Source organism: Rhinolophus sinicus, linkage group LG06 (genome assembly GCF_036562045.2).
Source record: "Rhinolophus sinicus isolate RSC01 linkage group LG06, ASM3656204v1, whole genome shotgun sequence".
In the NCBI taxonomy this organism is placed as follows: Eukaryota; Metazoa; Chordata; class Mammalia; order Chiroptera; family Rhinolophidae; genus Rhinolophus; species Rhinolophus sinicus.
In genome coordinates this window covers 120,651,683-120,678,233 of record NC_133756.1, presented here as the reverse complement: position 1 = coordinate 120,678,233, position 26,551 = coordinate 120,651,683, and the positions used below count along the sequence as shown (strand labels likewise).

At 51.7% G+C, this 26,551-nt stretch overlaps 2 protein-coding genes across 7 annotated transcripts; both read left to right on the top strand.

Annotated features, from left to right (window-relative positions):
* The first annotated feature begins 5,406 nt into the window (after positions 1-5,406).
* Positions 5,407-9,765, top strand: LOC109454036 (folate receptor beta). 3 transcript variants are annotated; one of them, XM_019744322.2, is made up of 5 exons: positions 5,407-5,565; positions 6,732-6,893; positions 8,683-8,871; positions 8,984-9,119; positions 9,256-9,765. In XM_019744322.2, the coding sequence occupies exons 2-5, from the start codon at positions 6,744-6,746 to the stop codon at positions 9,540-9,542; spliced, it is 762 nt and encodes a 253-aa protein (XP_019599881.2). In that variant the 5' UTR covers positions 5,407-5,565; positions 6,732-6,743; the 3' UTR covers positions 9,543-9,765. The 3 variants fall into 3 exon arrangements, with proteins under 3 accessions (XP_019599881.2, XP_019599884.2, XP_074191934.1); XM_019744325.2 differs by having other exon boundaries at positions 5,407-5,589; XM_074335833.1 differs by lacking the exon at positions 5,407-5,565.
* Positions 9,766-10,379: 614 nt separating this feature from the next.
* On the top strand, positions 10,380-26,496 carry INPPL1 (inositol polyphosphate phosphatase like 1). 4 transcript variants are annotated; one of them, XM_074335829.1, is made up of 29 exons: positions 10,380-10,541; positions 12,534-12,934; positions 15,750-15,813; positions 15,905-16,055; positions 16,286-16,406; positions 16,660-16,800; positions 17,042-17,135; positions 17,243-17,332; positions 17,499-17,597; positions 17,695-17,845; positions 17,932-18,038; positions 18,375-18,477; positions 18,564-18,760; positions 19,055-19,172; positions 19,764-19,860; positions 20,139-20,277; positions 20,392-20,491; positions 20,571-20,659; positions 20,882-20,963; positions 21,095-21,184; positions 21,718-21,831; positions 21,970-22,058; positions 22,473-22,560; positions 22,652-22,807; positions 23,053-23,131; positions 23,226-23,366; positions 24,492-25,164; positions 25,441-25,574; positions 25,699-26,496. In XM_074335829.1, the coding sequence occupies exons 1-29, from the start codon at positions 10,536-10,538 to the stop codon at positions 25,787-25,789; spliced, it is 4,005 nt and encodes a 1,334-aa protein (XP_074191930.1). In that variant the 5' UTR covers positions 10,380-10,535; the 3' UTR covers positions 25,790-26,496. The 4 variants fall into 4 exon arrangements, with proteins under 4 accessions (XP_074191930.1, XP_019599869.2, XP_019599870.2 ...); XM_019744310.2 differs by lacking the exon at positions 10,380-10,541 and adding an exon at positions 11,574-11,732; XM_019744311.2 differs by lacking the exon at positions 10,380-10,541 and adding an exon at positions 11,614-11,825.
* Positions 26,497-26,551: the final 55 nt, after the last annotated feature.

The window sequence follows — 26,551 nt, the reverse complement described above, 5'->3', positions numbered from 1 at the left end:
AGACACATTAGAGCTGATTGTCTGGCTAGGTCTTACTTTCGGGGAGACACGGTATTAAAATTTGGTATTAATCTGAACTAGACTGCTAAAAATTATGATGCTAATTGTAATCCCAGAGCAACTACTAAAAAAACAAAACAAACAAAACCAACAGCAGCAAAAAACTTTTAAAATGTGGTAAAAGGAATTTAAATGGCACACTTGAAAATATCTATTAAACACAAAAGAAGGCAGTAATGGAGAAATAGAAGAACAAAAAAGACTTATATAAAACAAATAGCAGATGTAAATCCTATATTATTAGCAATTTAATTCAATATAAATGGATTAAATACTCCAATAAAAATAGAGTTTGGCCGATTTAAAAAAAAATTCATCATTCAACTGCATGTTGTCTACATGAATCATACTTGAAATTCACAGACACGAAAAAGTTGAAATTAAGAGGATGGAAAAAGATATATCATGCAAACAATAACCAAAGGGTATCTAGAGTGGCCATAATGATATCAGACAAATAGAATTTAAGATAAAAATTATTAAGAGACAAAGAAAGACATTTTATAATGATAAAAGGGTCAATCCATTAGGAACACATAACAATTATAAACAAGTGCATCAAGAGGATTAAGAAGTACAAACTGACAGTTGTAAAATTATAGTCACAGGGATGTAATGTACAGCATAGGGACTATAGTCAAAAATATCATAATGACAATGTATGGTGTCGGGTGGGTACTACACTTATCGTGGTGATCACTTAGTGAGGAATATAAATGTCTAATCACTGTGTCATACATACACCTGAAGCTAGTATAATATTGTATGTCAACTATAATTTAAAAAATAAATTAAGAAAAACAAAAGCACCTAACAACTGAGTCCCAAAATTAATGAAGTAAAAATTGAGAAAGTTGAAGAGATAAATACACAATTCAACAATAACAACTGGATACTCAAATATCCCCCTACCAATAATGAATAGAATAACTAGACAGATTAGCAGTGAAATAAAAGACTTGTATAACACTACAAACCAGCTAGAAATAAAAAATATCTATAGAATATGCCAACAAACAACAGAAGAATACACATTCTTCTCAAGTGCATGTGGAACATCATGTTAGGCCATTAAAAAAAGGTACCAATAGAGGCCGGCCCAATGGCTCAGGCGGTTGGAGCTCTGTGCTCCTAATGCTGAAGGCTGCCGCTTCCATTTCCACATGGGCCAGTGGGCTCCTGGACTCCTGCAAGGGATGGCGGGCTGCGCCCCCTGCAACTAACAATGGCAACTGGACCTTGAGCTGAGCTGCGCCCTCGACAACTAAGACTGAAAGGACAACAACTTGAAGCTGAATGGCACCCTCCACAGCTAAGACTGAAGGGACAACAACTTGACTTGGAAAAAAGTCCTGGAAGTACACACTGTTCCCCAATAAAGTCCTGTTCCCCCTCCCCAATAAAAATTTAAAAAATTAAAAATTTTTTAAAAAGACAGAAAAGAGCAAAATAACCCAAAGGAAGGAAGTAATATGGAATAGAGAATAGAAATCAATACAGAAAATCAATGAAACCAAAAATTGATTCTTTGAAAAGATCAACAAAACTGATAAACCTTTAGCCAGATTAGTCAAGGGGAAAAAAGAGAAGAACCAAGTTACTAGCATTAGAGATAAAAGAGGAGTCATCACTATGACTATGTAAATAGTCACTAGTAACTATGAAAATAAAAATCAGTGTAAGAAAATATTATGAACAATTGGGTGCCATTAAGTTACATAACATACATGAAATGAATAAACTCTTAGAAAGACATGTATTACCAAAGACAACGCAAGAAGAAACAAAAATCTAAATACACCTATAACAAGTAAAGAGATAAATTAGTAATTTTAAAACTTCCCATGAAGAAAAGTTCAGGCCCAGATGGCCTCTGTGGTGCGTTCTACCAAATGTTTACGTAATAATTAATACCTATCATTCACAAACTCTTCCAAAAAAGAAGAGGAGGGAACACTTCCCAACTCATTCCTCAAGACCAGTATTACTCTGATACAAAATCAGACAAAGGCATCACAAAAAAGAAAACTACAGAGCAATATCTCTTTTGAATAAAGACATAAGTCTCCTCAACAATATATTAGCAAACTGAATCCAGCAACACGTAAAAAGGATTATATACTTACCAACTGGGATTTATATCAGGAATGCAAGTAAGTGGATTTAACATCCAAAAGTCAATTGTTTTAATAAAACACCATATGACTAGAATAAAGGACAAAACCCACATGATCTTCTCAACTGATGTAGAAATATCATTTGACAAAATCCAAAATCCTTTCGTCATTAAAAAACAAACAAACAAACAATGAACAAATTAGGAATAGAAGGGAATTTCCCCGACCTGATAAAGAACATCTATGAAAAACCCACAACTAATACCATAATCTGTCAAAAGCCTATCCCATTAAGATCAGGAATAAGACAAGGACATCCACTCTCATCATGTCTATTCAATATTGTACTGAAGGTTGTAGCTAAGATTATTAGTTAAGAAAAAGAAATAAAAGTCATCCAGATTTGGAAGCAATAAATAAAACTATTTCTATTCACAGATGATATGATATTATATGTAAAAAATCCTAAGCAATCTACAAAAACATTATGTTACTAACTAGTGAGTTCAGCAAGTTTGTAGGACGCTAGATCAACATATAAAAATTGCAGTTCTATACACTAGCAATGAATGATACAAAAAATGAATTTAATATTACAATTCTGTTCATAATAGTATAAAAAGAATAAAAACATAGAAATAAATTTAACAAAGTAAAATGCTTGTACATTGAAAACTACAAAACATTGTTGAGAGAACTAAAAAACTTAAATAAATGGAAAGATATTCCATGTTCATCAATCAAAAGACAATATTGTTAAGAGGGCAATACTCCCCAAATTAATCTACAGATGCAACTCAATCCTTATCAAAATTTCAGCTGGCTTTTTTGGAGAAATTGACAATATGAGCCTAAAATCTATATGGACATTCAAAAGACCCATAATAGCCAAAACAACCTTGGAAAAGAACCAAATTGGAGGACTCACACTTCCTGACTTCAAAACTTACTACAAAGCTACAATAACCAAGACAGTGTGTTAGTAGCATAAGGCTAGATATACACATCCATGCAATAGAACTTAGGATCTAGCTTTTTGACAATGATGCCAAGATAATTCAATGGGATAAATGACAATCCAAAGGAGAGTCTTTCCAAAATACGATGCTGGGACACAACCCTTATTTTTTTTACACCATATACAAAAAACAATAACTCAGAATGGATCAAAGACCTAAACATAAGAACTAAAACTAGAAAAATCCTGGGCTGGCCCGGTGGCTCAGGCGGTTAGAGCTCCATGCTCCTAACTCCGAAGGCTGCCGGTTCGATTCCCACATGGGCCAGTGGGCTCTCAATCACAAGGTTGCCAGTTCAATTCCTTGAGTCCCGCAAGGGATGGTGGGCTCTGCCCCCTGCAACTAAGATTGAACACGGCACCTTGAGCTGAGCTTGCCTCCCAGATGGCTCAGTTGGTTGGAGCTTGTCCTCTCAACCACAAGGTTGCCGGTTCGACTCCCGCAAGGGATGGTGGGCTGTGCCCCCTGCAACTAGCAACGGCAACTGGACCTGGAGCTGAGCTGCGCCCTCCACAACTAAGACTGAAAGAACAACAACTTGAAGCTGAACAGAACCCTCCACAACTAAGATTGAAAGGACAACAATTTGACCATTGTTCCCCAATAAAGTCCTGTTCCCCTTCCCCAATAAAAAAAACAAAAAACTAGAAAAATCCTTAAGAAAAAATAGGGGAAGAGCTTTGTGACATTGTATTAGGCAGTGATTTCTTGAACATGACAGCAAAAGCATAGGCAACAATAAAAAAGTAGATAAAATGAATCACAACAAAATTAAAAACTTCTGGGGGCAGCCGGTTAGCTCAGTTGGTTAGAGAACGATGCTTGTTAACATCAGGGTCGCCAGTTCGCGCCTTGCATGGGCCAGTGTGAGCTGCGTCCTCCACAACTAGATTGAAACAACTACTTGACTTGGAGCTGATGGGTCCTGGAAAAACACACTTAAAATAAGTGAAAGTTAAATAAAGAGACATTAAAAAATATCCAACAGGAAATAACAAGTGTTGATGCGGATGTGAAGAAACTGGAATCCTCGTACATTGTTGAGGATGCAAAATTGAGCAGCTGCAGTATGACAGTTCCTCAAAAATTAAAAATAGAATTCCCACATGACCCAGCTATTTCATTTCTGGATATGTACTCAAAAGAATTGAAAGCAGGTTCCCGAAGGGATACTTGTACACCCATGCTTATAGCAACATTCTTCACAATAACCAAGAGGTAGAAGCAACCCAAGTGTCTATTGATGAATAAATGGATAAATAAAATGTGGTATATACATACAACGAAATATTATTCAGCTATAAAAAGGAAGGAAATTCTCACACATGGATTAACTTTGAAGATACTACACAAAGGCAAAGAAGCCAGTCACTAAAGGACAAATACTGTACGATGCCACTTATATAAGGCATCTAGAGTAGTCAAATTCATAGAGACAGAAAGTAGAATGGTGGTTGCCAGGGACTGGGGGAAGGAGGAAATGGGGGCTGCTGCTTAATAGAGTTTCAATATATAAGAGTTTACAAGATGAAAAAGTTCTAGAGATCGGTTGCACAACAATATGGATATACTTAACATTATCGAACGGTACATTAAAAAATGGTTAAGATGGTAAGTTTTATATAATGTGTATTTTACCATGGTTTTTAAAAGGCTGTCAAAAATTGCTTAATTATGGTTACAGAAATGCTAGATGGTGAGATGCTATCAGTTATCAGATTTGAGACAATTTTTCTCTGTGACCCTTGAGTTCTGCACCTCAGCTGCTACCTGTGTCCACCTGGCTGCTCCTAAATGAACTTGATAGCTATCATTTAAGCCTACTCAGTATGTGCCAGGCTTTTCCAAATATAATTCTCAACGATTTTCTGGTGAGTCAACTAAATAAAGCTCAGCAAGGTTTAGTGACATTTCCCAAGGTTGTGCGAGAGGAGCTGTCATCGGGCCCCATGGCCTGACCCTAAAGCCCGGGTTCCTCCCCGCCACACCTCATCTCTCTCAAGTTAGCTTTATCCTACCAACCACTTGGGATACTTCAAAAAATCAGATTCCCCTAGATTTTGATGAATGCTGAAATGTGTGGATCCTGGAAAGAGTAAATTAACAAATAAAGAGATGAAACAAAACAGGAATGGATAACTTGCCAAACTAATGGAGCCTTGAAGGGGGTGGGGTTTGAAAGAGAAGGAAGGCGGAAGGAGATGGTTAAATGCAGGGCACATTCTGGGCTTACCAGAGGTTTTATATTGTATCCTGCACTGCGGATAGCGACCATTGGGGACAGTCCAGCGGCCTGGAGCTGTTGCCAGCCTGGAGAGAGGCCAATCCAGACACAGCAGTGTGTGCTTCTAGCAGCAAAGGAGCCTCAGGCAAGATGCCCTAAGAGGAAAACGGTGACAGGGGAAATGGGGGGACTTGGCAGGTTTGTGCAGAGGGGGAGGGTCATATCTTTCTTTAGAAAGATCACTCTGACTCCTGGGGGAGGATGACTTGAAGGGGAGAAAACTGAAAGAGGGAAGACCTAGCCCCAAACACAGAGCCAAGGGAAGTGAATTCCAGAAAGGCTTTTGGAGGGACCCTTGCCAGGGCTCAGTAATCAACTGCATATGGGGATGGTGAGGGAGAGGAATGGGTCTTCATTATCAACTCTTAGGCACTTCAGTGACAGAGCCCAAAGGAACAGATCTGTAATGGGTGGGGGGTGGGGGTGAGGGTGGTGAGGGGCAGTCATGAACAAAGAAGGTGGCTGTTACTTTTGCCAGGTTCCTCCCATGACTCTAAGTACTTGTCTGGTTGGCTGCTCCAACATGGGAGCCTTTTATGTTGTCCCTCCGGTCCAGGGGTCTCCGCTTCTGTGTTTTGAGCGGCAAAGTGGGGAACTGGTACATCAGTCCAGCTCGCAGAGAGAGATGAGAAGGGGGTCACAATGGGGTTGGAAGGAGGACATGATTTTCAAGAAATAGGGAAGGAGAAAGTCTGAGGGAACAAAACTGTTCAAAACCCACCACTCTGTATCATTTAACCAAACATGGTCCTGTGCGTTATATCACTTGATTTTTATGCTGATTTGGAGAACACAGTAGAGCTGGGTTACTGCCTTCCCCAGGCTAACTGGGTTTCTAAGCTGGCATGGGACCCAGGTGATCCAGGATCTAAAGGCAAAGCAATTGTTGGACACAAGATAAGAGGAGTAAAGCATGGACATTAACTATTCAATTACTTTTTAAAAATAAAGTACAGAGAAAAGGTGAGGGCATAAGGCATTTCATCCAACTTGGGAAGACTCCCCTACGGCCCACCTACTAATCCCAGATCCTCTTCTGAACCCTCCAAACCTGAGGTGAGGGAGCCCCTCTTGCCAGACTCCTCTTCCTCAGTCTCAGGGAGCCTCAGGATCCCAGCACTGAAGAAACAGGGTCTGACCCCATCCTTCACTGTGGAGACTGGGAGACTGAAGCAGGGGGTGAAGGAAGCACCCTGTATGGGGCTCTCTCCCCTCAGGCCTTGGCCTCCCTAACTACTGCTTCTTCTGCAGGGACAGAAAGACATGTCCTGGAAATTGACACCACCTCTGCTTCTTCTGGCCTGGATAGCCTCCATGTGCAGTGCCAGGGACAGGACAGACCTGCTCAACGTCTGCATGGACGCCAAGCACCACAAGACAAAGCCAGGCCCTGAGGACAAGCTGCATGACCAGGTATGGCTGGAGTGAGTGTGGCTCTGGTTGGGAAGGGGGTTGGTTCTGACAGGGAAGAGGAAGTTAGGGTGGTGAGGGAATGGTTGGGGGTAGGGTAGTTGAAGTGATTTTAGGGGTGGCCTCCTCAGAAAAGTCCGTGATAATATGGAATATTCATTTATTGATCACCTACTACATGTCACGTATTTTCTGTACACGATTTCATATTCCCAGGGGTCCTTTGAAGTAGGTAGATGATATTCTTCACATGACACAAATGAGGAAACTGAGGCCTAGAAGACCATATGGACGCACAGAGGAACTGGACATGACCAGCCCTTGTGGTGGGGTAGGGGGAGGACTGGGATGAACAACTTCAGGGGTTTGGAGGTGGGGAGACTGAGGTAGGATGGTTCTTCCTACCTTCACTGTGTGCCTGCCCCATGGAGTGCTAAGGGTAGCAGTGGAGACCCATTTTGACTGTGACAGAGGGCAGAGATGCTACACATTCACACATTCTATAAAAATTTATGCCAGTCACTTGCAACCCTATTAGACTCCATGTCTCCTTTTTATGATAAATATTGTCTAAACTGTTTTCTATCCTGGAATGAAAGGAATTCAAAGCTAGTAGAACCTATTTGTACATTTAATTTAAAAATATCAACATAACTCTCTACCTGCAATACAAAGGAGAATCAAAAAGAAAGTAATTTATAATAAAATACTATATATTTCAATATGTCCATTCTCTGTTATCTACATTAGAAGTCATGATGAAATAGCACGTTTTATGATTCACAAAATCACTATGATTGGGGCAGCTACAAATGAAGGTTGATATAGGCAGCAACTTAAATGCTATGAAATCCTCTAAGCACCATTGCCATTGATGACATAATTTTCTAAAATAGGGAATAGCTCCAGTAAAACAAAACACATAGTAGTTCAGCTTTCTCTTTCACAGTTTTTGTTGTCCTGGAAAATCTGGTCTATATTAAAACCTTGCTAAAATATGGTGTGTCTACATGTAAGATGGAGTTTGGTTTAGATTTAAGAAGTCATAAATAGGTCTTTCATTTACTTTTTTCAGCAAATGTTTTTGTGGGCCTGCTTTGTGTCTGGCACTGGTCTAGCCACAGGGGGCCGGGGGAGGGGAGACACAGATCTTAATACTTGCCAAGAATGAAGTTATTCAACATATATTACTACATAGCTCACTCTCTTTCCTCCTTTGCTCAAAATGTCACCTTCCAATGAGGCTTTTCACAACCACTCATTTTAAAATTTCAACAGTCATCCCATACTCCACATTCCCATTGCCTGCTGCGATTTTCTCCATATAATTGATCATATCCTTACATATTTTTTTCTATCTTAGTGTCTTACTGTCTGACTCCCCTGACCAGAATGTAAGTTCCATGAACACATATTTCTGTCAGTTTTGTTCTTTGCTGTATTCCATCTAGAACAATGGCTGGCATAGAATAGGTACTCAATAATTATTTTTTAATGAATAAATTAAAGGAGGTTTTTTTTTAATTAAAGAAGTTTTTATAAAGCGTTAAGGGCTGTAAAAGTGATAGTTTTTGTCCCCCCCCCAAGGCAGGGTTTCTCCCAGTCTCCCACATCCCCCTGATCACACTTTGTAACTGAGTGTCCCCCAAGACGGGACTTCCTGGAAGCCAAGGAGAGATGGGCACTCACAATGAGCAGGTCTAGGGCAACCTACCTGGGACAGGAGAACAAGAACCAAATGGGGAGAGGCTGGAGGTGGCAGAAGGTTGTGTCCTGTGTCCTCCCCACCCAGTGCAGACCCTGGAAGAACAACGCCTGCTGCTCCGTCAGCACCAGCCAGGAGCTGCACAAGGACACCTCCCTCCTCTATAACTTTAACTGGGACCACTGCGGCAAGATGGAGCCTGCCTGTAAGCGCCACTTCATTCAGGACACCTGTCTCTATGAGTGCTCCCCCAATCTGGGGCCCTGGATCCAGCAGGTATGGGTGTCTCCCTCACCCCACCCCAGCAGGCTGCCCTCCAGCTCAGTCAAGGCTGTGGTTGCTGACACAGCTGGCTGAGAGGAGCCTTTCTGCCACACTTCCCACCCAGGTAAACCAGAGCTGGCGCAAAGAACGTTTCCTGGACGTGCCCCTGTGCAAAGAGGACTGTGAGAGCTGGTGGGAAGCCTGCCGCACCTCCTACACCTGCAAGAGCAACTGGCACCAGGGCTGGAACTGGACCTCAGGTGAGGGCTGCTGGGTGGGGAAATGGAGGTGGGTTTGGAGAAAGGGGGGTTGAGGGTTTGGGATTGAGTGAGGATTTCTGGGGTAGCCAGAAATGAGCTTTGGGCCCAGGGGCTGAATATCTGCATCCCCGGGCAGGATCTAACAAGTGTCCAGCTGAGGCTGTGTGCCGCACATTTGAGTCCTACTTCCCCACGCCTGCAGCCCTATGTGAGGGCCTCTGGAGTCACTCCTACAAGGTCAGCCAATACAGCCGAGGGAGTGGCCGCTGTATCCAAATGTGGTTTGACCCAGCCCAGGGCAACCCCAACGAGGAGGTGGCAAGGTTTTACGCCTTTGCCATGAATGCCGGGGCCGTGTGCTGTGGGACTGGGCCTCTCCTGCTCAGCCTGGCCCTGATGCTGACACCCCTGCTCCTTGGCTGAGTCCAGCCCTCCCTGGACGTCCCCTCTTCCCCCCCACCCAGACGTCCCCAGCTTTGAAGACCAGGCTGCGCTCAGCTCAGTTCCACAAATGAGGGAGCCCTAAGCATATCTCCATCCATTATCCATCCCTCTGTCGTCTGTTTCCTGCTCCATGGTGAGGCTGGTAGTTTCTCTGACAGCCAGTTCTAATAAATACATGGACACGTCTGTGTCTGATGAATTATTTTGGTTGTGAGTTTGTGGGTGGATAGAGGGTTTGAATCCCAGCTCTGCTGCTCACTATGTGAAAGGAAACAGTTGTTTGACTGCTCTCAAACTTAGTTTCTTCCTCATTAAAATGGGGCAAATAATCCTTCCTTCCCTCAGGGTTGAAAAATATAAAAGAGCTGTTGCCTAGAAAGCACATGAGCCCAGTGTCTGCACATTAATAGTCCTCAGGGATACTGTTGCTCTTGTAGCCCCAAGTGAGAGCCAGGTCCAGGAAATCATTATTTATATTGGTCCGCAAACCTCCCCTTTCTCCCAGGCCTTGTCTGCCAGGCTCTGTGCTCAGCTCTGCAGTGAGAAAGCTGAGGATGGGAGTCTAAGGAAGGCTATGGATTCCCAGTGAGGGGTTTTAAAAAAATTCACACATGATGTAGATTAAAGGGGCAGAGTTGGGGCTTGGGACCTCCAGAGGAGGAAGAGAGCCAATGCGGAGGGCAATCTGGGAGGTTCCTGGAGAGAAAATATTCAAGAGCCTTGAACTGGTTCAGCCCTGCTGTTTCCTGGAGGTGTGGCTGGTAGAGGGATGGAAATTCTTACCTTTGTCCCTTCCTGGGAATGGTAGGTATGCCTGTCCTGGAGGGTTGTTCTGTCTTTGCACAGCCCCCAGGAACTGGGCCTGAGTTCACCTCTGGGTCTCTCACTTCCTCTTTCCTCCTGGGGAAGTCTTTGCCTCCACACTCTGACTGCAGTTATCCCGAGAGGCATGGGTACCTGTCTGAGAGCTCTATGCAGGTGAGTGATCAAGCTAGAACTAGAATCAGGTGTGAAGACTCCTAGTCTTCCGCGCCGCACCAGGCTGCCCCCTCCTGGCAGACTCACTTCCCTCACACCAAGAGGTGACTGACAGAAGTTGGGCACAGATTAGAGGATGAGTTGTTGGGTTTCTAGATGGGCCTGGAGACACTGTTGGGTGTGTGGGAGGCTCTCTTAATCATTCTATTTATCTAGTCTGGAAGGCCCCACAGAGCCCCCTCCACATCACAGTCTTTGCTCCAGCTGGATTAAGTCAATGCGTACTTGAAACAGAGTAAGGAGGTCGTCGGACTGACCCAGACACAGGTTCAATTCAGCGAAGTGAAAGCTCTGTCCCAGGTTAAAGGGAACCCTCCGACAGCGTCCCGGGAGTTGGCCGCAGTGGGAGCCAGGCTGGAAACCTGCGCCTTTAAGGAGCTAGGGGACGGAGGGGCGGGGCAGGAAGCGGACTCCCCTGAGACGCCGCCACCGGCTAGGTCTTTTTTGGGGAAGGGGCGGGGCGGTCCCTCCTATGGACCCCGCCCCCTTTCCGACCGCCTTGTAGTAGTCCCGGGCTGCGCTGTAGGAGCGGGGGGTCGGGGGCGTCGCAGCAGGCTAGGTCTGGGGAGCTCCTCACTCGGTGTCCCGCCTACAAAGGCTCAAGTTTGTTGACTTGGAGGGAGTAGCTGGGGCGGGGGCGGGTGCTAATAATACCCGTCCATTCCGCCGCTGCGCTTTACAGTTTACACAGCTGTCACCTTCGGTACTCCTTAATTAATAATAAAAATAGCCGCCGTTCGGGAGCGCCTACTGGATGCCAGGCCCTGTGCGGAGAGCTTTACAAGCACAGTCCCATTGAGTCTGCTCTCATAACATTACCCCCATTTTACAGAGCGGGAAGGCGAGGCTTGAATTAGTGCCGTGACTTGCCCGAGGTCACTCCGCGCATTAGTGGGTCCGGGAAAGAGACAAGGGGTCAGGGGAGGCGGGGCGCGGGTGCCCCCCGGCTCCGCCGCGAGCCGCGGGGGCGGAGCGGCAGGCGGGGCGGAAGGCGAGGGGGGGTGCAGCGGCAGAGGATGGCCATCTTAAGTGGCCGCTGAGAGTCTAGGGCCGCTTCCCCCGGGAAGGGGACATCGGAGCGGCCCAGGAGGTGGAGGGGTCGGCGCGCGGCGGCCGCGGCTCTGGGGAGAGGTCGGGAGCCCAGGGGGTGGAGGGAACTTTTTCTGGACGGGCTAGGGAGGCCTGGTCTCGGACTGCTGAACCCCTCAAGGCCCGGGCCTGCGGGTATGGGGGATGGTGCTAGGGAAGTTGTCCAAGAGGGAGGAAAGGCTCTGCCCGGGCTTAGAGGGGCTACCAGGGACAGTGTGTTGGGATTTGAGGACACTGGATCTCGTCTGAGGGTTTGTGGGGGACTGGATCTCTATGGAGGGGACCCCCCCACGGGATTTGTCGAGGGTTGGACCTAGTGGAGACTGGGGGTTCAGGTCTAAGGGGGGCTGGATTTGACGGGAGTCAGGGCCGCAGTAATGGGAGGAGGTTCATCCTAGGTCCTTCGCTGGTTTTGGGAACTCGATTCCGCGAGGCTGTAGGGGGTGCAAATAGAAAGGAAGGATTTGGGTGCAGTTAGACGTCTATGGGAGTTGGGGGTCATATCATTACGAGTACTGAAGGGGACTCATTCTCAGGGGAGGTCGGGCGCGGGATGGGGGGACTTGGATTTCTCTGGGGCGATTGGCTGGATCTCCTCCGGGTGATGATGGCGGGGCAGGATCATTGTGGGGTTTGGGTGACCAGTTATCCCTGGAGTTTCGGGGGTCCCGGGTCCTGCAGGAATGCGGGGTGGGGGCATCAACACCTCCGGGAAGAGATAGGGGCAGGGGCGGTCCGGGCGGTGGGCCGAGCGGAGGAGGAGGGGGCCGGCCGCCGGCTCTGCGCTCTGCTCCTCCTGCCCCTCCCCCGCCGCTTCTGAACAAACTTTTCTTTCTCTTCAAGTTGAGGCCGGCGCTGCAGGCGGCGGCGGTTGCGCGGCGAACCAGGCGGCCTGCGCGGCGGAGCGCGGAGCCGGGATCCCCGACTCGGCCCGGTCCGCCGAGCCTCAGGCCCGGAGCCCAGGACCTGTCCCATCCTCAGCCGCCATCGTGCCGGGGGGATGGCGCCGGGCGGTGGGCAAGGGCGGCGCTGAGCCCTGCGCGGACCATGGCCTCGGCGTGTGGGGCGCCGGGCCCAGGGGGCGCCGGGCCGGGGGGCGCGCTGGGCAGCCCGGCCCCCGCCTGGTACCACCGAGACCTGAGCCGCGCTGCTGCCGAGGAGCTGTTGGCCCGGGCAGGCCGTGATGGCAGCTTCCTGGTCCGAGACAGCGAGAGCGTGGCGGGTGCCTTCGCGCTCTGCGTCCTGTGAGTGGCGCTGGGGCTCCCCCGGCGGGGGCACGGCCTGGGGTTCGTTCCTTGAGTGTATAAGGATGGCTTGGGACAATGGGACGCTAGCGCCCCCCAGAGTGGGGCCTTGGCTTTATGCAGAAACTAAGGAAGGATGCAAGGAGCACTTCCTTCCTGCTGTGTGTCTGGGGGCACTTTCTGGGGCCTTGATATTAAGTATGTGCGGTCTTGTTACCGGGGAGGCTGTAAGGGGGAAAAATACAGGGAGTCTCTGACAGACCCCCTCAAGCACCCTCCGGGTAGAAGGAGCAGGTGTGTGTGTGTGGGGGTGAGGATGTACCTTTGCAGCTGTGTGTAGTGCTGTTTATACAGAGATTGGCTGTCTAAGTGGCAGGCATAGTGGGAGATGAGGCCAGAGGTACTGATGGGGTGTGTGAGGATGGTCAGCAGCTCCCTTAGGGAGCCTCACTATGCCTCCAGGACTGAGGTTCCAGCCTGCCTGGCTGTGTTTGCCTGGGGCTGCCAGGCAGGGTGGTGTTGAGAAGAAGGGGGTGAGGCTGTATGGGGCCATGTCATTATTTCATGAATCAATGAGTGAGTGTGTGTACCCTGGGCTCCTGGCTGCACTAGCCCTGAGCTATGAGCGCTGAGTGTGGGCCTAGACCAGGCAGCTCTCTGAGTGGGCCTGGTCCTATGCCTATACCCATCAGCCATGTGTGGCGGTGGTGTTGGGGTGAGTTTGCACTTTCAGTTTTAGAGTCTCCTCTCTGAGCTATCCCCGGCACCACTCAGTCTGACACTGGGTGGGCTCCCGTGGGTCTCAGGAGTGGGAGAGGTGGTAAGTGGGAAGCTAGCTACAGAGCTGCTTTGTTTAGATCTAGTTGTGTTCCTCCTTAGCCACAGGAGACCACCCAACCCCCATTCCTCAGTTCCTTCCCCTCTGTTTTCTGTACATCTTTGTGGGTGCATTGGCAATCAATTGGGGCTGATTTTACCTCTCAGGAGACATTTGGCAATGTCTAGAGACATTTTTGGTTGTCAAAACTGGTATGGTGCTACTGGTATCTAGTGGGTAGAAGCCAGAGATGCTGCTAAACATCCTACAAGCACAGGACAGTCCTTCAGAACAAAGGATTATAGAGGCCAAAACACCACTAGTGCTGAGGTTGAGACACCCTCACCTAGGCAGTGGACCTAACGAGGAGGAGGCACTAAGTCTCAGCTTATGCCCCAAGTCTGAGGCTCAGCAGGGGAAACTAAAGAGGGACAGCCTCGGCAGATGAATATCCTAGAGCCCTGCCTCCTAGTCCCTCCGAGGCACTACCCCCTAATTAGGGAGGGGAGGAAGGCAGGTGCTCTGTCAGCTGTTGAGTGGGAGGGGGACAGCTGGGTCTGTGTCTGACTGAGGGACGTTATTGTCCCAGGAGGGGAGAATCCTGGCTCCATTGCCAGGGGAGGAAATGGGTGGGGTGAGGGTCTGTGGCAGGGGTACTTCAGCTTTGCCAGCTGATTCTGGCTACTCCTTGTATCTCAGGGGCCTGGGGTTGGGCAATCAGAAACATATTTGCTTACCTGTATTCACACCTACATGTACGTGGGTAACATTCAGGACACATTCCTGCCCCAACAGGCGCAGGCAATCTGACCAGCAGGCCAGCTTATAGGCTCTGGCATCTGCCCTGGCTTTGAATCCCAGCTCTGCCTTTTACCTGGTTTGTGACCTTAGGCAAATTACTTTTCCTCTGTGATCCTCAGTTTCCTTTTCTGGAGAATGGGGATAATATCTGCCTCAAAAAGTGAAGATTAAGTGAGATCACGTCTGTAGGGTGCTGAGTACCTGGTCTGTCACAGAGACAGGGCTCAGTTAATGGGATGCTATTATTGTTATAAACACAGGTCCACAGTCCACAAACGAACACACCCAGTCAACACACAGACACCCACATGGCTTGTGTCTGGTGGGCAGCCAAGAGAGTCCTCAGAAAGGGCTTACTTGAGGGGAGGGCATGATCCTGTGGCCAAGGTATAGGGTCTTCTCAAACAGGCATTTGGTGTTCTCTTAGGCCCAATGCCCCTTCCTGCCCAATATACACAGGCCCAGGTGACTCCCCTTGGGCAAGACTGCTCTGAGGTGTGGCTGCAGAGGGAGTCTTCCAGCCCCACTGAGAATGGTCTGCACCACCCAGGCCTGGCTCAGCTGTCACCTGCTCAGCTGTTGCTGCCATCTGTCAACACCCCTCTTGCCCCTCCTCAGTTTGGGGCTCTTAGAGGCCTAGTCTCCCACAGGGGGCCTCCTTGGGTCATCCCAATTTCCTGGTGTCTGGGGAAAGGGGGAGAAATCCCTAGAGTGATACCCCTACACTCCCTAGCAAAACTGCCCCAGGCACACCAAACTTCAGCACAGCTAGACACCAACGTAAACACAGACAGCAGGCACATGTGTGTTAGCACATCGCCCATGCATGCAAACAGCGGTTACCCAGGCTTCTGAGGACTCTTACTTGGCGGGGGACCCAGACTGGTACCATAGCCCAGAGGGGCTGTTTAGACAGCTGTGGAGGCCACAAAAGAGCTGCCTGTTGCTTTCCAGGCCCTGCAGTGGGTGTGGAGACTTGTAGGTCTGGGTGGGGGATGGGGAGTTCTGCTTGTTGGTGACACTGGCAGGATAGATGTGGACAGGCCCCATCATTAACCTTGTATAACCTGGGCAAATGGTTTGAGGGAAACCAAACTGAAAGGGCTGGGGTCTGAGCACAGTGACAGGAGGAGAGGTGCCTTGGGGCTTAAACCCCATCCTGGGGGTAACAGATTCTGACCCTTGCCTTGCCATCAGGTATCAGAAGCATGTGCACACATACCGAATTTTACCTGATGGAGAAGACTTCCTGGCTGTGCAGGTAGGAGCTTGGACCCTGACTCTTGACCTTGATTCTAGCCTATTGCTTGGGACTGGCTGGCTAACCTTTCTCCCACCCTTGCTGGCCTCAGACCTCGCAAGGCGTGCCTGTGCGCCGCTTCCAGACCCTGGGGGAGCTCATCGGCCTATACGCCCAGCCCAACCAGGGCCTCGTTTGCGCCCTGCTGCTGCCTGTAGAGCGGGAGCGAGAGCTGGACCCCTCAGATGACCGCGATGCCTCAGGTGCCACCCGGTGTGCAGTGTACAAATGCCTGCCCTGCCCTGTGCTCAGACACTACCTGCTTCTTCCCATCCCATTTTCTCAACCCACTTCCCCTAACGCCCCCTACCCCTAACCATGATGCTAGGGCCCTTTACCCCCTTCCCATGGAAGTCTCTGACCGCCATGGCACCCCCATATTTCACTGAGGGCAGGAGGCCCAGAAAGATTCCCCGCTGATCCCTGTCCACAGATGGGGAGGATGAGAAGCCCCCGCTGCCCCCGCGCTCTGGCTCCACCAGCACTTCTGCCCCTATGGGGCCCAGCAGCCCCCCGCCAGCCCCTGAGACCCCTACAACTCCAGCTGCTGAGAGGTAAGACCTCAACACCCTCCACTAAGCAGGAAGTCCCTTTCTCCTTTGAGAACTATGTCCTCGCCAAAGGTAGGGAGACCTTTTAAGCCCCAGCCCCACCCTCAGGGATCCCCATCCCATCTCAGCCCCAGAGACAGACACCCTGATCCATGGCACTTTGGTTGTCACCAGTATCATCTCCTCTAAGGACAGGATAAGGTTGCTGGGACAGGGTCAGCAGGGCCTCCACTGACTTCTTAACCCCTCCCTGAAGTGCTCCCAATGGGCTGAGTACTGTCTCGCACGAGTACCTGAAGGGCAGCTACGGGCTGGACCTGGAGGCTGTTCGGAGTGGAGCCAGCAACTTGCCCCACCTCACCCGCACCCTCGCCACCTCATGCCGGAGGCTGCACAGGTACCTGGGACATCCAACACCGTGTACTGCACACTTAACCTCTGACCTGTCCTCACCTATTCCCCCTTGCTGCGCGAATGCCCTGACCTCTGACCCTGAAGAGGGATCCAGTCATTGCCTCCTGACTTTTCCTCACCTGAACCCTTGTATCCTCATGGTGGAGGCTGCAGCCCTCCCTTCCCTATATTTGGATCGAGGGGTGGGGAGGTGGGGAGTTTTTCCGACTTGATTTCTCTCCTAGTGAGGTGGACAAGGTCCTGTCGGGTCTGGAGATCCTGTCCAAGGTGTTTGACCAGCAGAGCTCACCCATGGTGACCCGCCTTTTGCAGCAGCAGGTGGGCTTGTGGGGAGACCTCTGGGGAATGGGTTCATTTTCTGGGGCTGGGTGGGCGACCTCCTGCTTGGTGGCCTCGTGTACAAGCCTCATTCTTTCTCCCCGCAGAACCCACCACAGACTGGGGAGCAGGAACTAGAGAGCCTAGTGCTGAAGCTATCGGTGTTAAAGGACTTCCTGTCAGGCATCCAGAAGAAGGTAGCCTGACTCCTGACCTCTGACCCCTGATCCACCATTCCCTGACCACTCGCATTGGCCTAACTGATCTCAACTCTGAATCTATAGTTTAACATTGACCCAACCTCAGCTGTGCCTCTCCTGGCCCCAGCCCTCTGACCTTATCCCCTGACCTTGCCCCCTCCAGGCCTTGAAAGCCCTACAGGATATGAGTTCCACAGCTCCCCCGGCTCCGCTGCAGCCGTCCACACGTAAGGCCAAGACCATCCCTGTGCAGGCCTTTGAGGTACATGGCAGAGCGTGCCAGGTGGGGCCTCATGGGCTGAAGGGGGTGCTGCCTGCCCCAAGGTCTTCTCAGCACCTCCTTACCTCCTGGCCTGCAGGTGAAGCTGGATGTGACCCTGGGTGACCTGACCAAGATTGGGAAATCACAGAAGTTCACGCTGAGCGTGGACGTGGAGGGCGGGCGGCTGGTGTTGCTGCGGAGACAGCGGGACTCGCAGGAGGACTGGACAACCTTCACGCATGACCGCAGTGAGCCAGGGCCTGACCTGGGAGGGTGGGCAGGGTAGCCCCGGCCTTGGAGCACAGGCCAGTGTGACCCATCCTCTATCCCCTAGTTCGCCAGCTCATTAAGTCCCAGCGTGTCCAGAACAAGCTGGGCGTTGTGTTTGAGAAGGAGAAGGACCGGACACAGCGCAAGGATTTCATCTTCGTCAGTGCCCGGGTGAGCAGCAGGTTGGGCCGGGCCACTGGCAGCCGCGGGGTTCCCCTGGGACGGGAAGAGAGGGGACGAATGATGTAAGCATGTCATCCTTCCTGGCAGGGGTGGGTCTGACAGGGCAGAGGGTATGTAGATGGGGCGTGGATGGCCTGCGGATGGATTCAAATGCTCATTCAGACCTTTGTCGAGCGCCTGTTATATGCATGAGTAGTGGGTATGCAGTGGGGAACCGGACAGGCATGACCCACTCCTCGTGGTCCCTGTCACTTAGCCGGGTATCCCTGTGAAAGAGGGGTTCCCTGGCTGCCTACCTGCCCTGACTGGCTGCTGTCTCCCCAGAAGCGGGAGGCCTTCTGCCAGTTGCTGCAGCTCATGAAGAACAAGCACTCAAAGCAGGATGAACCTGACATGATCTCCGTCTTCATAGGCACCTGGAACATGGGTCAGGCCCGGGGGCAAGGGCTGACGTGGGAAGAGAAATGGCCCCAGGGCAGGGGCCTGACCACTCCCTATCCCCTCCACCTCCAGGAAGTGTGCCACCTCCGAAAAATGTGACGTCTTGGTTCACATCGAAGGGTCTGGGGAAGACCCTGGATGAGGTCACAGTGACCATACCCCATGACATCTATGTTTTTGGGACCCAGGAGAACTCGGTGGGTGACCGAGAGTGGCTGGACCTGCTCCGCGGGGGCCTCAAGGAGCTCACAGATCTGGATTACCGCCCGGTGAGGGGGGTCATCTTGTCCAGTCCCCTCTCCTCACTCACCACCCCCAAACTATCCTGCTTGGCCATGGGGAACACAACTTGACTGACTGACCCTCTCCATGAGTATATCCTTTAGGAGATCTAACCTGTCCTTCACGCTATGGGAGGGTCTGTTTCTCTCTGGTCCCTGAGAAACAAGGATAGCAGGCCTTCCTATCCTGTGCCTGCCAGGACCGTCCAGTGTGGGCTGATGGGGGTTGGTGCCGATAGCAGCCCAGCTCAGGACAGAGGTGACTCTGCATCCTCTATCTAGATTGCCATGCAGTCACTGTGGAATATCAAAGTGGCTGTGCTGGTCAAGCCAGAGCATGAGAACCGCATCAGCCACGTCAGTACGTCCAGCGTGAAGACAGGCATTGCCAACACCCTGGGTGAGCAGAACGGGCGGGGTCTGTATCCACATCTCCTGTTTCCTTTCCAGCCCAGGGTCTCCCTGTTTTGGGTGGTCTCAGCTTTTCCATATATAGAACTCTTTCAACTTTGTAAAGCATGTCCATATTCTAAGTCTCTTTCAGCCCCATCAGGAAGGCAGGCCAAGATAATTATCTCCATTTCATAGATGATAAAACTCAGGGCCAGAGTGGTTGAGTGACCGCTCCACCACAGCCAGTACGTGGTGGAGCCTGGTACAGTGCCCATGTCTATTGGTTTGCAGTCCAGTGCTTCCCCAGGGTAGGTTCTGCCCAGAATCCGTAGGTCCTTGCAGCTTCACGCTTGGGATCCTCTGTGATCTCCATGGGCTCTGCTCACACATGCAGACAGACTCAGGCCTTCCAGATGGACTGTCTGTGCCCCGTGTGGACCCCCAGGGAAGGTGTGGGTGTGTGTTCAGGGGCCTGCCTGCCTGTTAGCATGGGGTGGGGTCGGGTGGGAGGATCTTCCCACTACTGCTTCAAGGGGCAGAGAGGAGAGCTGGGAGCCATTTGAGGGTGACTTGGGCCTTCCTGTTGTTGCCACGACAGGAAACAAGGGGGCTGTGGGTGTCTCCTTCATGTTCAATGGCACTTCATTTGGCTTTGTGAATTGTCACCTCACCTCGGGAAATGAGAAGACTGCCCGGTGAGGGGATGCCTACCCAAATCTCTTTACCCTCATACCCTCTTTGCCTGAGACCCATCCGTCTCCCATATCCCAGTCCATGACCCACCTGTATCTCCATCCCCAAAGAACCCCTTCTGCCTTATCCCACTTCAAGATGCTTCTGTCTGTCCCTGACCTTGACCTTTCTCCATCCTCCGGGACACTGATCCCTATGCCCTCCCTGATTCCAGAGCCTTCTTACCTTTCCTCCTGTCCTTGAGTCCTGACCCAGGGACCTCCCCCTCTCCCCACTGTAGGCGGAACCAGAACTACCTGGACATTCTGCGGCTGCTCTCTCTGGGCGACCGGCAGCTCAGCGCCTTTGACATCTCTCTGCGTTTCACTCACCTCTTCTGGTTTGGGGACCTCAATTACCGCCTGGATATGGATATCCAGGTGTGAGCAGAGCCCAGCAGGTGGCTGGTAGGATGGCTGGGCTGGGGGTCAGAGGCTCTGACCTCTGGCTCTGGCTCAGAGGGAAGGTCTCCAGCCGTTGTGTCTCCACCCCAGGAGATCCTGAACTACATCAGCAGGAAGGAGTTTGAGCCCTTGCTCAGAGTGGACCAGCTCAACTTAGAGCGGGAAAAGCACAAGGTCTTCCTTCGATTCAGTGAGTATGGGCCCAGTAGGAGGTCTCTGAGGGCCAGAGGTCTGTGGAGTCCCTGAGCCCTGTCCCCTGCCTTCCCTAGGTGAGGAGGAGATCTCCTTCCCGCCTACTTACCGCTACGAGCGGGGCTCCCGGGACACATACGCCTGGCACAAGCAGAAGCCGACTGGGGTGAGTGGGAACAGGGTGGGCCTTGGAGACCACCCCCAGGGCTGCAGTGGACCAAGAATGTATGTGAGGTCAAGGGTGTGGGCCTCTGCAGTTAGCACTCTAGCACCTATGACCCCTCTGAGGCCATAGGTGTGGGGCCTCACCAGCTCTGGGGGGCGTTGGGGGCTCACAGTGAGCAACCCCCAGCTGTCAGCCCTGACCATGCTGCCGTCCCTGTTCCAGGTCCGGACCAATGTGCCTTCATGGTGTGACCGGATTCTCTGGAAATCCTATCCCGAGACCCACATCATCTGCAATTCCTATGGTCAGAGCCTCCCTGACGGGGTGATGGGTGATCCTGGGTGGTCAGTGTCCTGACTCTGCCCCGACTTTGGGAAGTGAGAGCAGAGAGTAAAGAGCTTTCCCCTGACTCCCTACTCCTATCCCCCTCCCAAGGTTGTACCGATGATATTGTCACCAGCGACCACTCCCCCGTTTTTGGGACATTTGAGGTTGGAGTTACCTCTCAGTTCATCTCCAAGAAAGGTAACTATTCTGGATGTGCTTGTGGGTATGGCACACATCTGGGTGGGCACAGGTGGAAGCCTGGGATGTGCATTAGTTTGAGTGTGTATGTGTGTGTGTTTACACGTACAGGCAGGGATGTTTCTGAATATGATGTGTGAGGGTGTCTGTGCGCCTGGGTCATTGTGAGAGGTACATGCGCATGAGTATGTATGTGTATGTTTGAATATAAACATGTATGTGTGTTCACCTGGGGTCACATGTGTGCCCCTGTGTGTGCCTGATGGTATGGTGGATTATTGGCGGCAATCCCTGTGGCATTCTGGTGCCTGGCCCCCTCTTAGATGGCCTCTCCTCCTTGGGTTGTCTGTCTGCCCCGATGCGGGGTCTGGGCTTTGGGGTCTTTCTGTTTCGTGGCACTGAGGAGGCCCCTCCTGGCCCTCCCTTCTGTTCTGCCAGGGCCCCTGATTTCCTGTCCCAGGGCTGTTCCTCTCTCCTGTTCCTCCTGCCACCCTCTCAGCTCTCACGTCTGCCTTCTTACCCCTGCTCCTCAGGGCTCTCAAAGACTTCAGACCAGGCCTACATTGAGTTTGAGAGCATCGAGGCCATTGTGAAGACAGCCAGCCGCACCAAGTTCTTCATTGAGTTCTACTCCACCTGCCTGGAGGGTCAGAGGGGCCCCAGAGCTGGAGTGGGCCAGGCGGGGGGTGGGAGGCCAGAAGTGCCCAGAGCAGTCCGCCCCCTAGTTAGGGGGAAGAGTAGCCGGAAGGTGGCACTCAGTTGGGTGTCCCCTCCCCCCACCCCAGAGTACAAGAAGAGCTTCGAGAACGATGCCCAGAGCAGTGACAACATCAACTTCCTCAAAGTGCAGTGGTCCTCGCGCCAGCTGCCCACGGTGAGGCTGCAGAGAGAGGTGTGGCAGAGGGAATTCGGGGGCCTGGCTGGGAGGGCAGGCAGAGCACACGCATATGTGTCCATGTGGTCAGGTAGGAGGTGGCATGAGTGAAGATGAGGGTGTTTGCTTTATTTGGGAGGCGTGGAATGAAGTCACAGTTTGTTCATTCATTCAATAAATACTTCTTGAGCCTTTCTTAAATGTCAGGCCCTTGAGGATGCAGAAAATTAATTAGTTACAATGCTATTAAGTGCTTTGAAAGGCCCATGTGGAGCTGTGTCTTCTGTGTTAAGGATTTAGGGTCTTTCCTCAAGAGTTGAGTGGCAGTGAGCATGCAGGAGCCTGAGGGTGGGGCCAGTGGCAGGCAGGAGGGGGTGGTGGGGGCTGTTCCTCACGTGGCCTCTCCCCCCCCAGCTGAAGCCGATTCTCGCGGACATCGAGTACCTGCAGGACCAGCACCTCCTGCTCACGGTCAAGTCCATGGATGGCTATGAGTCTTACGGTGAGGGGGCCGGGGTGCCAAGGGGCACAGCAAGCCAGGCGGGTCCTAGGAAGGTTTGGCAGCCTGTGAGTCTGCTCCTTCTGCCCTTCAGGGGAGTGCGTCGTGGCGCTCAAGTCTATGATTGGCAGCACAGCCCAGCAGTTCCTGACCTTCCTGTCCCACCGGGGCGAGGAGACAGGCAACATCCGCGGCTCCATGAAGGTGCGGGTGCCCACAGAGCGCCTGGGCACCCGTGAGCGGCTCTACGGTGGGGGCTCCTTTAGGAGGGGTGTGGGGCATGAGATGGGGTGGTGTGGGCAGGTCTAGGCGGGGAGGACGGAGTGGGAGGAGGGCATGTTGGAATCCCTGGAACACAGTATGTGGAAGTGCTGCGGCCATGGCTGGGAATCAGCCTATCCTGAGGAGTAGCTGGGAAGGGGCTAGAAAGTCAGTGGGTGTCTGGGATCCAGCACTCCAGATCCCCTCTGAGCCTCCTTTCCCTTCCTTCCCCAGAGTGGATCAGCATTGATAAGGATGAAGCAGGAGCAAAGAGCAAAGCCCCTTCTGTGTCCCGAGGCAGCCAGGAGCCCAGGTGAGCTGGGACTATTGTTTGGTGTCATGTAAAGGGTACCTGGGGGCTTTGGTCAGCCCTGCTTCATCTTCCCTGCCTCGTGCACCCCTGGCAGGTCAGGGAGCCGCAAGCCAGCCCCCACAGAGGCCTCCTGCCCATTGTCCAAGTTATTTGAAGAACCAGAGAAACCACCGCCAACTGGGAGGCCCCCAGCCCCACCTCGAGCAGCTCCCCGGGAGGAACCCTTGACACCCAGGTGAGAGAAGAACCTGTCATCCCCCCTACTTTATCCATTGCAGTGCTTGGCTCTCAGGGCCAGCCTGTGGTGCGTCTGCTGCTTGGGTGCTGTGCCACCCCAAGGCAGGAGGTGCTGGCACCCTATGCCCATGGCCACTTTGGCTGGCCAGGCCTCCCTTAGGTGTGGCTCCCTGAGTCAAAGGGAGCACGGTCAGCCTTTCCTCTCAATTCTGCCTTAAAAAATAGAATTAGAAATGGTTTCTGCAACAGCTTCCTCCGTGTAAACAGCTTGAGCCTTCTGTGTGGAGAAGGCACATGCTTCAACTTGGGATTTCTCTCGGCGCATTCTGTCCTACAAGATGGAAATGGGTTTGTGATCAAATGAGTTTGGGAAATGGTTTTTGCTAGATTCTTTTCTTAGATATTCCCAATGCATATTAGTATTAGCAAAAGCTCTGAGCATGTGGACAGGAAGGAAATCCTTTTTCAACTCTGTTGAATAGTTTCCCAAACTTAATGGGCCAGGAAACTTCTTTTCTACACAATAACTATTAATATCCTGGGGAACTAGTGTTCTGTGGATCATACTTTGGGAAAGTAAGGCTTGCTTTCTAATTATATTGGATTGTTGCTTGAACTTAAATAAAAACTCCTAGGTCCAGTTTGGTCCTTTTTTCACTCATCTTCAGCTGTATCAATCACCTTCGTTTTATCACCAGACTTGCATAAAACTAACCTGAATTCCTGAGTAAGATTCCTCAGTAGACTGGCCCTTCAGATGCCTCTGGAGACTTTCCAAATCGGGCTGGTCATTCTCATCAAAGGGCTTTTTTTATTGCCCTGCCTTCTGGCACCTGTTTTCACCCCTTTACACTCAGGTTTCACAGTTACAAGTTATAAAAGATCTGAATCTCAGTGAGTGAGGCAAGGAAGTTTAGGTGTTATCCATTCAGCTATCCCGTTCCCCGTCAGAGATGAGGACACCAAGGACCAGAGAGGGAAAGGGATGTGCTCACCATCATATGCAAGTCTAGGACTGGCGCCCACGTCTCCTGGCTCCAAACCTGGTTTTCCTTCCATTGCACCTACGATCTTCAATTTGGGTTTCTGGGTCCTGACTTAATTATCCTGCTCCCTTACCCAGGTTGAAGCCAGAGGGGGCTCCAGAGCCAGAAGGGGTGGTGGCCCCCCCACTCAAGAACAGCTTCAATAACCCTGCCTACTACGTCCTTGAAGGGGTCCCACACCAGCTGCTGCCCCCAGAGCCACCCTCGCCTGCCAGGGCTCCTGTCCTACCTGCCACCAAGAACAAGGTGGCCATCACAGTGCCTGCTCCACAGCTCGGGCGCCATCGGCCACCCCGTGTGGGAGAGGGGAGCTCATCAGATGAGGAGTCTGGAGGCACACTGCCCCCTCCAGACTTTCCACCCCCACCATTGCCGGACTCAGCCATCTTCTTGCCCCCCAGCCTGGATCCTTTGCCAGGGCCAGTGATCCGGGGACGCAGTGGGGGTGAGGCCCGTGGCCCACCACCTCCCAAGGCCCATCCAAGACCCCCACTTCCCCCAGGTCCCTCACCCACCAGCACTTTCCTGGGGGAGGTAGCCAGTGGAGACGACCGCTCCTGCTCGGTACTGCAGATGGCCAAGACCCTGAGTGAGGTGGACTACGCTCCCGCTGGGCCTGGCCGCTCAGTGCTCCTGCCAGGCCCCCTGGAGTTGCAGCCACCCCGGGGACTGCCCTCGGACTATGGCCGGCCCCTCAGCTTTCCTCCACCTCGCATCCGAGAGAGCATCCAGGAGGACCTGGCAGAGGAGGTGTGTGGACCAGGGGTGGCTGGCTGTGTGTACCTGAGGTGTGTGCTTGCCCATGAACTGTGATAACCTTTTACTCCACCATTCAACATTCAGTGGTCACCCGTCTACCCTGAGCTGGGCATGGGGAGTTGGGGGATACATGATATAGCCCCAGTCCTTGCTTCCCTTCCCCCACCTCCAGAGCACGTGGCAGAATGTGGCTGTTTGGGGTGCTTCTGTGTGTGTGTGTGTGGGGGGCACCGTCAGTGCTTCCCCTGACATGCCCTATTCCTTTAGGCTCCATGCCCGCAGGGCGGGCGAGCTGGCAGGCTGGGCGAGGCGGGCATGGGCGCCTGGCTGCGGGCCATCGGCTTGGAGCGCTATGAGCAGGGCCTGGTGCACAATGGCTGGGACGACCTGGAGTTTCTCAGGTGGGGGCGGGGCTGGAGGCGGGTGGGGTGGATCTGGCCCCAGGGGCGGAGCTACGGGCCCCAGGGGCGGAGCTACGGGCCCTCCGGAGCACCTCGCCCACCTCCCAGACTCTCACTCTTACAGCGACATCACCGAGGAGGACCTGGAGGAGGCCGGGGTGCAGGACCCAGCTCACAAGCGCCTACTTCTGGACACCCTGCAACTCAGCAAGTGATCGTGCTGGCGCTGCGAAGCTGCGAACCCAGAGCTCCTCCCGCCCCCCACAAACACCCAGCGTGGCCCGGGAGTTGAAAAGTTATGAGGGGCGTGGCAGTACCTCCCTGCGTATTTATTGGGGATCTGCGTTCCCCACTGCTCAATCATTTGGAATGCCCTAATTAGGACATCCTGCCCCTCGCCTTTTGGTCGGGGCGCCAGAGATCAGTTGCCGTGGTTACCAAGGACCTTGGTTATTCTGGTGCTGTGCTCCCTTTCTGGACTCCTCCCAGCCCCAGGGGTGCCTGAGGGGTCCATTTGGGTACGTCTGGGCCCCCACTTTAATCCGTTTCCTCCAGCCTGAATTACAGGCAGAGGGGCTCACCTAGGACCTCTCCCCAACCCTCACTCTGGGGTGTCCATCCGGAAATGAAGGAACAGCCCAAGGACTGGGCTGGGGTTTATTTAAGCTTTTCTGTGTGGGTTTAGGGAAGGCGGGCACTTTAATTGGGGCCGGTAAGGGGTGGGGGGAGGATTTCTGCCATAAGTGCCAGTTTGCTTAGTTCTCGCTGTCTCCTGGTCTATACCATCCTATGTGGGCACGCGTGGGTCCTTGGTGGTCCTGGTAGCATGGGGGACTGGGCTCTTGCAGGCAGCCTATCCCCATCCTGGGTACTCAGAGGGGTTGCCAACATGCTATCTTCAATAAATTAAGTTTTATTTGGATTGAGCAAAACTCACCTCAATAAATTATAAGTTTTAGAAAGGAAAAGAACAACAA

Coding starts and splice junctions, on each gene's coding strand:
- LOC109454036 (XM_019744322.2), top strand. CDS start 6,744: ATGTCCTGGAAATTGACACCACCTCTGCTTCTTCTGGCCTGGATAGCC. Junction 8,872..8,983: donor TGGGGCCCTGGATCCAGCAG/GTATGGGTGTCT, acceptor CTTCCCACCCAG/GTAAACCAGAGCTGGCGCAA. Junction 9,120..9,255: donor GGGCTGGAACTGGACCTCAG/GTGAGGGCTGCT, acceptor ATCCCCGGGCAG/GATCTAACAAGTGTCCAGCT.
- INPPL1 (XM_074335829.1), top strand. Junction 19,173..19,763: donor AGGCATTGCCAACACCCTGG/GTGAGCAGAACG, acceptor TTGCCACGACAG/GAAACAAGGGGGCTGTGGGT. Junction 22,808..23,052: donor CACCCGTGAGCGGCTCTACG/GTGGGGGCTCCT, acceptor TTCCTTCCCCAG/AGTGGATCAGCATTGATAAG.